The sequence below is a fragment of the Colossoma macropomum genome, unplaced genomic scaffold (genome assembly GCF_904425465.1).
Source record: "Colossoma macropomum unplaced genomic scaffold, Colossoma_macropomum, whole genome shotgun sequence".
Classification (NCBI taxonomy): domain Eukaryota; kingdom Metazoa; phylum Chordata; class Actinopteri; order Characiformes; family Serrasalmidae; genus Colossoma; species Colossoma macropomum.
This window is the reverse complement of record NW_023494796.1, coordinates 1,739,685-1,753,817: the sequence shown is the minus strand read 5'-3', so window position 1 is coordinate 1,753,817 and position 14,133 is coordinate 1,739,685. Positions and strand designations below refer to the sequence as shown.

Genomic DNA, 14,133 nt, shown 5'->3' with positions numbered 1-14,133 from the left:
GTTTAAAAACTCCAGCAGCACTGCTGTGTCTGATCCACTCGTACCAGCACAAAACACACTTACACACCACCACCACGTCAGAGTTACTGCAGTGCTGAGAATGATCCACCACCCAAATAGTACCTGCTCTGTGAGGGTCCATGGGGGTCCTGACCACTGAAGAACAGGGTGAAAGGGGGCTAACAAAGTATGCAGAGAAACAGATGGACTACAGTCTACAAAATATAGTAGTCAGCACCAGTAAAGAAATCTGAGTCTCTACAACCAACCATTTAACACCAAACCACTCTGAATGACAAGAATATTACTGCAGTAGTGGCCAATGCTTGTTCTATAGGAGCGTATTATTAAGCAACAGCACCATCTGGTGGCGCCAGAAAGGTTTACAGTCTGGATACTTTTAGTGCAGCATTCAATCTACACAGAGGGAAAAACGTGACGAGCTAGAAAAACGGTGACTTTGTTAAATTGTTGAAACTAGGTAAACGTATGAAGCCCTGAGGTGATATGATGATTATTTTAGGCATGGTCACGAATTAATATATGAAGGCCACAAATTACTAATTACTAAATAACAAATGCAAGTTACTATACTGGGGCCATTACTGTATTATATTGAAGCACAATTTACCATATTGAGGCCACGAATTAATATAGCTGCAACCCACTACTGGCTGTGGAGGAGCCAGTACAGTATACTACAAACAACTATACTGAGGCCACAACTTAAACTCGTGGCTTCAATATTTGAGGCCTCAGGTTACTAATTCGTGGGCACGCTTTAGTTGACTATGTTACCTTCGGGGCTCCGTACAAAACGCATGCACTCTCTCTGAGTTTTTCTCTTCAATGTGAGTCATTTTTCTCGTTTTTCGTGCGACCCGCCTGTGGCGTTTTCTCACGCCAAGCTTCACCAAATCTCGCGATAAGACCAGACTCGGCTCTTTGCCTTCGCCACTTCTCGCGTGTTTTGAGAACTTTCCCACGCCTGCCGCTGCCCTCCCTCCCCCTTTTTTCCCTCCTTCTTACTCCTCCTCCTCACACCTCATAAACCGGCTCGTCTCACACTCCTCTTCCCTTCACCCTCCCCATCTTTTCTTCCGTTCCCACTTTTGTTGTTCTGTGGTCTGTAAATGGGAAGGGGGAAGTCTCGCGATACTTGGACTTTATGAGAGAGTTTGTGGAAGATGGCGCCTGTTGTGACAGGGTAAGCGATGAAATTAACAACGATGGAAGGAAAAATAGCTCGAAAGTTTGGCTTTCCGCGCTCTGGTTTTGATGAGAGGGCTTATTCATGTCCTTCCCTTTCGCCTAAAGCGTTGAATCTCCCCCCGAGCCGGAGATATTTGCGCTTTTTGAGCGGTTTAGCCCCGCTCTTTTATCCAGTTAGCCAGCGTTAGCCAACTTTTAGCACACATTTGCACTAAAACCGCGAACTTTGGTTAAAACGGGCGCTTTGCGGTGAACATAAAGGTCGTTTTTCGTGTCCGTGAGCCTCGTAAATGTTTTATACGCGTCTGAAATGAGAGTTAAAGTTTGCCGTGGGTATTTTTTTACACGCTGCTCGGTGTCAATAGCGTCAGCTTCTGATTCGCCAGTGTGTTGTTCGAATTTTCCCGTTCCACCTTAAATGGTGCAGCAGTTACGTTGTGGCGCTCGGGGCTCCAGAATGTAACCGATGCCCCGTTTAAGGTGGAACGGAGAATTCGGAGAAAAAGCCGGCGAGAGGGAAGCCAACTTCAGCCTCGTTTGTTTTCAGCAGGTATAAACTCGAGTTCAGCCTTGTTTACAGCTCGTGAAACCCCTCAGGAGCTCTTTAAAACGTGGTGTAGCTGCTGGAGCTTTTGTTTACTATGAAATATTAAAAAAACAAACAAACAAAAAACTTCGCTTTGTTTAGTTACCGTTTTCTGTGTTGACTAAAAGTTTCAGACTCAAAGGGGAACTCCACAGACTTTTCAGAATTCCCTGATAAATTAATCACGGGGGTGTGAACAAAGTCACTTAAAGTGGTTTGGGGTTAAGTGGTTGATTGTAGAGACTCAGATGTCTGTACAGTGGGGGTGATAGAAACCAGGGGTCGCCATGACTACAACACAAATACAGCCGTTGTATTTGCTATCCAGAACCACCAGTGAACCTACACGTGTCTGAGTTTTTATATGGAAAGTTGATGATGGTAGAATAGTGGAAAATCTGATAAAATATATATTTTTGAGAGACTATTTTGACTCACAACACCCTGCATATTATGTATGAATCATGAATGGAGTTTGAGGCCAGAATCTTCTCAAAACTATCATAAAACTGTATCAGACATCAGGCAGTGACCCTTTAATGTAATAACTTTTTTTGTGAGGGGGCTTTTAGAGGTGGACTTCTGGTTCCTATCACCACCACTGAGAACAGTCTGACTAGAACGGTGCATTTTACACCATACCGCTCTGAATGATTTGCATCTTTATGTCGAAATTTTGAAAATCGGTGGTATTCCCCTTTACATTGTGTGTGTGCGTTTTGCAGGAAATTTGGGGAGCTTCCTCAGCCAAAGCGTCTCACCAGGTAACTATGCTGGGCTTTTTTTTTTTCCTCCACAGTAATATATTTGTGATGCGCTTGATCCTGTTCACTTTGTTTTGTATGATATTCGTCCTTCTGTTCTCTTTAGAGAGGCAATGCGTAACTACTTGAAAGAGAGAGGAGATCAGACGGTGCTCATACTGCATGCAAAAGTCGCACAGAAGTCATACGGCAATGAAAAGAGGTGAGAATTAACTGAGTAAGTCTGTAACTTGGGGCGCTCTGTCTTTCAGGTCTGTGTTATATTGTTATATATATTCCTGTAGCATCACTGACTGTACAGACTAACGCAGGGAAAAATGGCAACGTGGGTATTTCATGTAGAATGTGCTTTTGGTCACCTTCTTGTATTACCGGAGCACCATCAGCGATTTTTGAGGGCGGTCAGACAGATATTTCCCAGCATTCGTCCAGAAGACTGCTGTGTCTGATCCACTCGTACCAGCGCAACACACACTAACACACCACCACCACATCAGCGTTACTGCAGTGCTGAGAATGATCCACCACTCAAATAGTACCTGCTCTGTGAGGGTCCATGGGGGTCCTGACCACTGAAGAACAGGGTGAAAAGGGGGCTAACAAAGTATCAGAGAAACAGATGGACTACAGTCTGTAACTGTAGAACTACAAAGTGCACCTATATAGTAAGTGGAGCTGATAAAATGGACAATGAGCGTAGAAACAAGGTGGTGGTCATGATGTTATGCCTGATTGGTGTATAAACCGTATGTATGTATCTCATTACTAAAAAAGTTTCTTATAAGGACTTTACAACTTTTGTCACTCAGTATCAAGTGTAAAACACATCATATCAGTTACTAACTAAACTGCAAAGCAGCCTGTTTTAAATGTTTTGATCCTTATTCCTGAAAGTAATTCTTGAGGTCCAGCCAATCAAAACAGAGCTTATTTACATCAGGTGTTGACCAGAGGAGGATGGGTTCCCCTTTTGAGTCTTGGTTCCTCCCAAGGTTTCTACCTCTTGCTCTTAGGGAGTTTTTCCTTGCCACTGTTGCCATTGGCGACGCTGATAGGGGCTTGGACCTGGATTTTTCTGTAAAGCTGCTTTGTGACAGCACCTGTTGTAAAAAGCGCTATATAAATAAACTGACTTGACTTGACATAAAGGTACAGTAACAAAACCAGCCTGTTTAATTCTAAGGGATAAAGAGTGGTTGGAAAATGACCATGCAAAAATGAATTATGAGGCTTTTGGTACATAAAACCACACAAATGTGGACCTGTAAACATGGTGCAAGCTGACTTGTTTGCGTTCAGGTTCTTCTGCCCGCCGCCATGCGTGTACCTGATGGGCTGTGGCTGGAAGAAGAAGAAGGAGCAGATGGAGCGGGAGGGCTGCTCAGAGCAGGAAGCTCAGCCCTGCGCCTTCATCGGCATCGGAAACAGCGAACAAGAGATGCAGCAGCTCAACCTGGAAGGGAAGGTAAATCGGAAAACGCGCCTTTTACCCCAAACGTAGTTAATCAGCCAAGACATGCTCGGTGTCTGAAGGTTGCTTGTTTAGTTGGAGCGCTGGATCTACATGTTTATGGATAACAGGATGTTACAGAGTGTCAAAAACCACACAAGCAAATCTGTTAGAGATTACTTAAGAGGGATTCCACTGATTTTGCCGAACCTCTGCATAACTCAGTGGTTGTAAACAGATTAATTCAGAGTGTTTTGGTGGGAAATGGTTGATTTGTGGAGACTCAGATTTCTTTACAGTGGTGGTGATGGGAACCAGGGGTCACCATGACTACAACACTAATATAGCCACTTTACTTACGATCCAAAACCACCAGTGAACCTACACGAGTTTTATAAGGAATGTTGATGATGGTAAAATAGATATAAATCTGAAAGAATACATTTCTTTAGTCCTCTCAAAACTTTCATTGATAACCATTTCACGTAATAACTTTCTGTGAGGGAGCTTTAAGGTGGACGTCTGGTTCCTATCATCATCACTGTGAACAGTTCTGATGCAGCATTTCTTACGAAACCACCGTGAATGACTTCGTTTACATCTCCACCATTTAATTGTGCAGAAGTATTGAGAAATCGATGGAATTTGCTTTTAACAACTCAAGAGATTTTGAGGACAGTGTCCCAATACTCCAAATTATCATCAAAAATTAATTTAAAATTTGACACTTTTTTTCGAAGTCGCTTTGTTGTTGTTCCTCTCCCTGTAGAACTTCTGCACGGCGAAAACGTTGTACATATCAGACTCGGATAAGAGGAAGCACTTCATGCTGTCAGTGAAGATGTTCTACGGGAACAGCGCAGAGATCGGAGTCTTCCTCAGCAAGCGCATCAAGGTCATCTCCAAACCCTCCAAAAAGAAGCAGTCCCTGAAGAATGCCGACCGTGAGTGAACTAAATCCACTTACTGTGTGCCTGAGCTGCTAAACGTCAGGCTGTGTGGCTAATGCTCTGGCCCAAAGCTACTTACTTCAGAGAACATGGCAACAAAGGTCTGAGGACACTGTAAAAATTTAATAACAGTGAGCTGGACGCTCTGGATCAGCCGCACATGAGCCTCAGTTCACCTTGCCCAGTGATTAGCATGGGCTGGAGGGGTATACAGCCCCCCCAGCATAGGTCTACGACCATGAATCTGCATTCTCTGGAGTGATGGAGCTCCATCCAGTACCTTTTGTTCAACAACTCTGATGAACAAGAAAAATACTGAGAAAAAAATTAAATAACTGAAACTTAAATGTTCTTTTTTTGGACGGACAGGCGGTGATGCGTCCATTATACTGCCTTGATTAAGTAAAACAAACCTGAATGATATAATTCGTATTAGATTGTTTCTTAGTAACGTTTCCCATTTTAAGTGACCAAATTCTGACTGACGCTACACGTTAATAATAACAGTAATAATCTTTATTTATAGAGCACTTTGTGTGCTGGTGGCAGCTCAGAGTGCTGTACAGGCAGGTGATAAAGCTCAGCAGTGGTAGAAAAAAGAATGTATTTAAAATCATGTAAAAAATGACAGAGCAAACATGGGATTTTAGTTGAATGCCAAGTTAAAGAGCTACACCTTTAAGTGCTTCTTAAGTGTGCACTGATTAAAATGCACTGAGTAGGATTTGAAGGCAAATCTGTAAATGTTATTTAACTTTTCTTTTCACAGCCTGTACACTGTTGTCAGACTGAGTGTTTAAAGTTCATTATTAAGACGTTTAAATTTTACAAAATATTTTTATTTTTTCAATTTTCCGTTCAATACTCCTGCCTCACATAGACAGCCATGTTGTTTTAGTTCACATCCTCACAGTTTACAAAGAAATCAGTGAAATAAGATGTTTAAAAGTATTGCAAACTCCATCGGTACAAAAAAAAATCGGTGATCAGGACACATTGCAGTAATGACAACTACAAGAAATAGTGAAAAACAAAAAAAACTTTAAAATAAGGAAACGAGCTCAGTTTTTTGCTGTCATATAGAGCACCAGTTGATATACTTAAGCAAAAGAACACAGAGCGAGTGTGTTATCACGAAATAACATCACGGCTGTGATTTGGTCGCCGTAGATCATCACAGCTGTGATGTTATTGGCGATAACACACTCGCTCTGTGTTCTATTGCTCTAATACAACAGTTAAATAAATGAAGTAAGAGATAAATAAACTGGGTCGTTTAATATGTTTTAATGTTCGCAGTTCCTTCAGCAAATTATAGGTCCTTAACAAGCAGCTTGTTGCTACATCAGAGTAAAGAGCTCCGCCCACTCGCTGCACAGCCGGCAGTTCGTTCTCCAGCTTCTTACGCTGAATTCCCAAACTGTCATCACCACTGAGCAGCTTTTCAGTCGGAAGCTGTGACAGAAGAACAGCTAAACAACCTGGAATCAGCCAGAAATGAACCCAATACCATTCGCCAAACGTGCAGTCTGATCTTCAGAGTCTGACCAAATCGGACTGAGCCATAAAACTGCTGCAGTATCAGGTTCAGCTCAGTTTTGTCAGTTTTTGCCAGATCAGTATAAATGTTGTTTTGTTCCAGCCAGTCTGTAAAGCATCTTACAGCCCATTTAGTTTGGCGAATGGTGTTGGGTTCACTTCTGGCTGATTCCAGGTTGTTTAGCTGTTCTTCTGTCACAGCTGCCGACTGAAAAGCTGCTCAGTGGTGATGACAGTTTGGGAATTTAGTGTCGTCTCATCTTCAGAGTCTGACCAAATCGGCTGTCGGTCAAATGTGATCTTAAAAGTGTCCATTTTCTGTTTGTGCAAAGTAAGAAGTAACGTCCAAATGTCTTCTACAGCTGTCAAAGTCGTTGCTTAGCAACTGCATCTCAGCGGAGTGACACAGTGTTTGTGGAAAAAACGTGATGTTATGGTGAAAGAACAGCACAGTTAGAACACCTCTCAACCAATCAGCTCGCGTGGCTGGAACTGACTGTTGCGTAATAATTGATATGGGTAGTTTTTAATCTGCGTCATGATGGTCTGTATTTATGGATGTTTTGAGGCAGTTTCGTCGCTCTTTGGGATGAGTTGGAGTTTGTGACCCAGAACTAATTATCCAACATCAGTATCTGATATCTCTCTCTCTCTCTCTCTCTCTCTCTCTCTCTCTCTCTCTCTCTCTCTCTCTCTCTCTCTCTCGCAGTGTGTATAGCGTCGGGGACTAAAGTGGCCCTCTTTAATCGGTTGCGCTCTCAGACGGTCAGTACACGGTATCTCCACGTGGAGGGAGGAAACTTCCATGCCAGCTCGCAGCAGTGGGGAGCTTTCTACATACACCTGCGTGAGTAACACATGTATAGGACTGTGTGCGAAAGTCAATTATTTGATTTTCAGTCAAAACAGCCTTTAAAGTTATTCATTTTTTAGGAAATATTTCTCAGGAGATAGGATGTAATAAAATATAGGTATAAGATAATCCACTTCCATAATAAAGTCAAAGGAAAGGAGTTTCTAAACCTGCTGTTCAAGAAATGTTTAAAAGCTACAGAGCAGATGGGGCTCTTAGTTCAGGAAAGATTTCTGAGGAGATCAGATACAACTTGCACAAAGAAGGAAAACGGGAGTTTCCAAAACTGGAGCTCAATGATTACAAGCTACAGAGAACATGGGACTCCTAACAACCACCTGGAAGACCTGGTCGACACCAAAACTGAGAGAGAGAGAAGAAAATCAGGCTCCACTTTTGGTCCGGATCTGAAAACATCCACAGTTGTTTCTGTCCATCCTTCCACTGTGAGAAGACGACTCAGCGCTGTGGGTCTGAAAGGATGTGTAGCTGTTCAAGAAGAACCTCACTGAGAAAAGGAGACGGACACATCAAACAAAGAAGCTGAACAATGGACTGACCACCCCAGAGTCCAGACCTCAACACCACTGAATGTGTTTGATTACTTCAGAAAATGATCAACCAGCTTTTAAGACTGAACTTTGGAGGCGTGTCTGCAGATTCTTAGAGGAACTGAAAGTGAGTCTCCTGAACAGAATGGAAGCTGGAATAACAGAAAAGAGTGGACAGAAAAATTGTGAAAAATCTTAGATTTAGTTGTTGAGGCTTCTGTGTAATTTTGTTTTAAATGTTTTTCCTTTTTTCTTCGAACACTGGAAAATTAATATCTTGTACTTAATGGCTGTTTTAACTGAAAATTAAATGAATGAAGAGATCTCATGATGTGTGTACACACCATATGTAGCCTTTTTGTGTAGCCGTCTTAAGAAAACTGGAAAAATGTTAATTTAGTAGCATCACTTAAAACAAAAACTTGGAAGATTTTTAAAGTTATGTTGTTTTTTTTTGGTTCTCTCTCTAGTGGATGATGATGAATCGGAGGGGGAGGAGTTCACAGTGAGAGACGGCTACATTCACTACGGTCAGACCGTCAAGCTGGTGTGTTCAGTCACGGGCATGGCTCTACCGCGACTGGTGAGTCTTTGTTCGTTTTTCAGGTTCTCAAATTAAGCATTTGTCGATACTGAATAATGCACCGGTCAGGCATAACACTATGACCACCTCCTTGTTTCTACACTCATTGTCCATTTTATCAGCTCCACTTACTATATAGGTGCACTTTGTAGTTCTACAGTTACAGACTGTAGTCCATCTGTTTCTCTGCATACTTTGTTAGCCCCCTTTTACCCTGTTCTTCAGTGGTCAAGACCCCCATGGACCCTCACAGAGCAGGTACTATTTGGGTGGTGGATCATTCTCAGCACTGCAGTAACACTGACGTGGTGGTGGTGTGTTAGTGTGTGTTGTGCTGGTCTGAGTGGATCAGACGCAGCAGTGCTGCTGGAGTTTTTAAACACTGTGTCCATTCACTGTCCACTCTATTGGACACTCCTACCTTGTCAGTCCACCTTGTAGATGTAAAGTCAGAGACGATAGCTCATCTGCTATAGTTGTTGGTCATCCTCTAGTCCTTCATCAGTGGTCACAGGACTCTGTTGGCTGGATATTTTTGGTTGGTGGACTATTCTCAGTCCAGCAGTGACACTGAGGTGTTTAAAAACTCCAGCAGCACTGCTGTGTCTGATCCACTCAGTACCAGCACAACACACACTAACACACCACCACCACATCAGTGTTACTGCAGTGCTGAGAATGATCCACCACCCAAATAGTACCTGCTCTGTGAGGGTCCATGGGGGTCCTGACCACTGAAGAACAGGGTAAAAGGGGGCTAACAAAGTATCAGAGAAACAGATGGACTACAGTCTGTAACTGTAGAACTACAAAGTGCACCTATATAGTAAGTGGAGCTGATAAAATGGACAATGAGCGCAGAAACAAGGCGGTGGTCATGATGTTATGCCTGATCGGTGTATTTGTGCTTTATATTTCATAATGTATACTAATAATACATAGGAATTACTGGATATTTACTAGAATATATTGGGTAACTTGTGGTAGTTGTTGGGTAATGTATAGTAGTTACTGAGTAATTCATAGCAGATGCTGAATATTTCACAATAGATACTGAATAATTCATAGAATGTACTGTTGTAGTAGATTGTACACTGATGTATATTGAAGGGCATATTTTGTGACATTTTTGCATATGAAGTGAAGTATTTGCTGTGTAGTACCTGGAATCTTATATGTAATAAGCACGATTAATGTAGATCTGCAGTATTGGAGCATGTACAGTAAATGACTGTTTTCTGTGGTTTGTAGGTAATCCGTAAGGTGGATAAGCAGACGGCCCTGATGGACGCAGATGATCCTGTATCTCAGCTTCATAAGTGTGCGTTTTATCTGAAGGATACAGAGCGCATGTACCTGTGTCTGTCTCAGGAGCGCATCATTCAGTTTCAGGTCAGTCTACAGACTCACTGATATTTCGTACGGTAGGTTGATATTAAAGTTCCACATCCTGATGAGCTTTTGCAGAAACCCTGTCAATAAAACATTGATAATTGTCTAAGATTTTGTCAGTAAGATGTTTTCTGTGTTTGAAACGCACACAGGCCACTCCCTGCCCCAAAGAGACGAACAAAGAGATGATCAATGACGGAGCATCGTGGACCATCATCAGCACAGATAAAGCGGAATATACTTTCTATGAGGGAATGGGCCCCGTCACACTACCTGTCACACCTGTGCCTGTTGTGGAGAGCCTACAGGTGATATGCACACATGCAGATATGCACTGCACCTCTACACATCCTACAAATCTCGTATCTCCATTTTTTTGACGTTTTTCTGTTTTTGACATAATTTGAAAAAACCCGTGGTTCTATATATTTTGTGTAAATTTCATGATGAATGAACCAAAAGAAATGACCCAAAATTACTTTGGAAAAAAGTCTGGTTCCATTGACTTACATTAAAAGTAAAGGTGGTTTTTTCCTTCTCCTGTAAAGCTACCGTTTTGGAGAGACGAGGTTTTCTTCCGACAACAGCGACATGTTAGATGAGCATGTTTTCTTTGTCTGTTTAGATTTTACCTTGAAAATGTAATATTTAAACAAGGCAGTGATTGATCTGTACACTGATTGAGTAACTAAACCGATTGACTGCTTTGATTAAATCAGGCAAATCAGTGGCGGTCTCTTTGTGTTTCGTAGCTGAACGGAGGGGGTGATGTGGCCATGCTGGAGCTGACCGGGCAGAACTTCACTCCCAACCTCAGAGTATGGTTTGGAGACGTGGAGGCGGACACCATGTACAGGTGAGCCAATCACACGGCTCCTTACTGCTGGTCACCTGATGCTGCTGTATATTTGATGTTATGGGCAGGTGTAGGTCTGTACGGTGTATCCGTAACATTTTACAACAATTTTTTGCAGTGCTAATAATGTTATGATAAAATGTTATTAATTTTTGATGAAATGATGGTGCGATTCTGTATTTCAGTCTGGTAAGGTCATTTACTCTTTAGACAAGGAGGGGGAAGAAGTCTAGCCGTTCACTGGTTCACTCTCAGCAGCTCGAACCAGTAGGGTAGTTAGTCAGTGAACTCCACAATTATTGGCATTCCTCATGAAAATGACCTAAAAATCAGTATACTAAATAAACCACACATGCAGTGCATTTGAGATATAACTGAATGTGTGTGTGTGTGTGTATGTGTATATATATATATATGTATGTGTGTATATATATATATATATATATATATATATATATATATATATATATATATATAATATATATATGTATATATGTATGTGTATATGTGTGTGTGTGTGTGTGTGTGGGTAGGTAGGTAGGTCGGTAGGTAGGTAGGTAGGTAGATAGATAGATAAAAACGTGTATGTTACCTTGCTGAAAGGTCCATCCACAGATTTGGGGATACAATGTCCTCATATTTAGTGGAATTCATTACGCCATTGTTTTTCACAAGAGCCCTTGGCCCACTAGCAGCATGTGTGCTCATGCGTCCTCTTCCTGCCAAATTTTCAACAGTTCCATGCTTTTCAAACATGACGTAATATTCTATGTTAGGATAAGATGGCGTCACACTTCTTTGAAAAATGTAGTTCAGATTTCTTATTTTCAATCCACTTTCACTGACAGTGTTAAACCTGTAAGGATTTTCTGGTAAATTATACTAACTACACAGTGTTTCATGTCCACTTGGAAGTAAAATGACGTTCTTGTAGATTTCCGTTAAATGGGAAGCAATTTCTCCAAACATTTAAGGAACATGGGATGCCAGTAATTCTTGAGTTGACCTTATATTCTGTTGTATATCTATGTAAGTCCTGGATAGTGTTCTGATGCCTGATGAAACAAAAGGTTTATTGTGGTGTAATATGCAAATGTGTAAACTACGCAGTATCTGAACGACGGCCAACTCGGCTTCAGAAACAGCTTTGAATTCACCCTGGCCTGCAGCAGTTTAGCCCCGCCCCTCATTCTAAAGTTATGAGGTGTGTTTCTGCCTGGACTGCTTTTTGAAAGAGGCCCAGCCCATCAGAACAGAGCTTATGAGAAGATGCCAAGCTTAAAGGGACAGAAATCAAAGCAGGCGGTTTAATTCTGAGGGATAAAGAGATGTCATAAAATAAAAAGTTATGGGTATTTTTAAATACTTGCTCAAATATTATAAAAAATTAGTTTACAAAAATAAAATATAATAAAATGTCACACATGGGCTCTTTTTAATACAGGGAGATTCACTCGAAAGAGGCCCCGAATATTCTGTTGTAATTCCCTTTAGGATGAAGCAATCTGAACCAAACAAATCCGCTACATAACTTAACGGATGTGTAATCGATTGCATTATATGTGATGCTGGAAGTGATCTCCGTTTTCTGCCAGACACATGAAGGGGTACGGGGGTATGCACCCGGAAGTTGCAAATGGAGGTTAACCTTTTCAACTCCTTGGGACCACCAGTGGTTCCAAAACGCACTTCATCATATTCTTCATAACTTTCATATTTCATAAGCTACATTCTAAAGGTGGGGGTCGTATGAGAGCTGTAACTGTCTTCTCTCCAGTCAAATAGATGGGTGATGTAATTTTACACCCTTATAATAAAAGAAGCTGAACTCACAATTTTTGTTTTACTGAAAGTCGACCCATTTTTCCACAAATCTGGGCTATAAACTATAAACAGATGGCGTCTCTTCAGTGATCTGCTCTGTAAACATTATTTTTATAAAATAATACAAAGAGCGTCTAAGATTTTTGGCTTTCAGCAGTAAATTGTAAGCATATAGCAGTATGTGTGATCATAAAACACATGTTCTGTTAATTTGAGAGGAACTTTTACAAAAAATAAAAAATTTACATTTATTTCATGCAGTTACTGAATAATTTGCCTTACGATTTTAGCATGTAAATTCAGATGAAAAAAAACAAAAATGTACCCTGGTCAATAAGAGGTTAAACGTTGCAACGTTTTTGTTCAGATTGCTTCGTCCTAGTGAGAGTCATTACAGAATAATCAGGGCCTCTTTCAAGTGAATCTCCCTGAATAATAATGAATGTTTCTGTGATCCGTGTAGGTGCGGAGAGAGCGTTCTGTGCGTGGTTCCAGATATCTCGGCGTTCCGCGAGGGCTGGCGCTGGGTCCGGCAGCCGGTGCAGGTTCCGGTCACTCTGGTGCGAAACGATGGCATTATTTACTCCACCGCGCTCACCTTCACTTACACGCCTGAGCCGGGGCCCCGCCCACACTGCAGCGCCGCGGGGGCCATCCTGAGGGGCAGCAGCACCTCCTCCATCTCTCCATCATCCTCCTCATCCTCCTCCTCATCTTCATCGTCATCTTCATCAGCGTCCAGCCTCCTCCTACAGTCCAGAGTGGACGGCCCGGCCGGTTACCAGGCGGCCGGGGGCGTGTCTTCGTCGTCCTCTTCCTCCTCGGCCATGTCCGTGTCCTAACCTGTGCGAGTGAAAAACGCCACGTTTTGGATTCTCCGATTAAAAACTTGTAGGAAAAGGACAACCGTGAGAAAGAGGAGGAAAAAAACGAAACGGAAAAAAAAAAACTCAAGACCAGAATCGGCTCTTAAATCTCTTCTTCGTCTTCGAAACCAGCAGAGCTCCTTCTGTGAATCCTCAGCAGTGCAGCGGCCAAAACCTGACGGATACAAAATTACCCGCTGCCTTTTTCCTCTGTAAGTACGGCTGCGGCTCCGTTTTCTAAAAGGGCTCGATGCTCTGGTGCGCCAGGCATGGAAGAGAAGCTATCATAGTAATATAGTTTTCAAGGACCAAGGAATATTATTATTATTATTATTATTATTTTTATTGATATATAATTTTATAAGCTTTAGCTAAGGTACATTTTTCACCTTTTTTTTGGTTTTATAACATATAGTAAACTTTTGTTACCAAATAGTTTTGTATATTTCTTGTGAGCGTATTTTGTGCTCAGAAATAAAAGGTTCAGGCGTTTTTTTTTGTTTTTTTTAAACGCTTGAACTCTTTTTCATAGCTGCCTTTTAATCCTCCTGGCAACTGCCTTAAATCTTCTGGACTTGTACCAGACTCTGTTTGTTTGTATGTGTTTGTTTTTTTTTGTTTTGTAATCCTGTTTTTATGTCTTGTATATTTGTCCTTTTCCCCAAATGGAAGTGTAATATTGTGTGGTTATTTTTTGGGGTTTGGGG

The 14,133-nt window shown here is 41.7% G+C and overlaps 1 protein-coding gene across 1 annotated transcript; it reads left to right on the top strand.

Moving 5' to 3' along the window:
* The first annotated feature begins 1,020 nt into the window (after positions 1–1,020).
* rbpja (recombination signal binding protein for immunoglobulin kappa J region a) lies at positions 1,021–13,909 on the top strand. Its single transcript, XM_036583602.1, has 11 exons — positions 1,021–1,207; positions 2,524–2,562; positions 2,669–2,764; positions 3,862–4,027; positions 4,782–4,956; positions 7,211–7,348; positions 8,376–8,488; positions 9,740–9,880; positions 10,033–10,188; positions 10,633–10,736; positions 13,024–13,909. The coding sequence occupies exons 1-11, from the start codon at positions 1,188–1,190 to the stop codon at positions 13,400–13,402; spliced, it is 1,527 nt and encodes a 508-aa protein (XP_036439495.1). The 5' UTR covers positions 1,021–1,187; the 3' UTR covers positions 13,403–13,909.
* Positions 13,910–14,133: the final 224 nt, after the last annotated feature.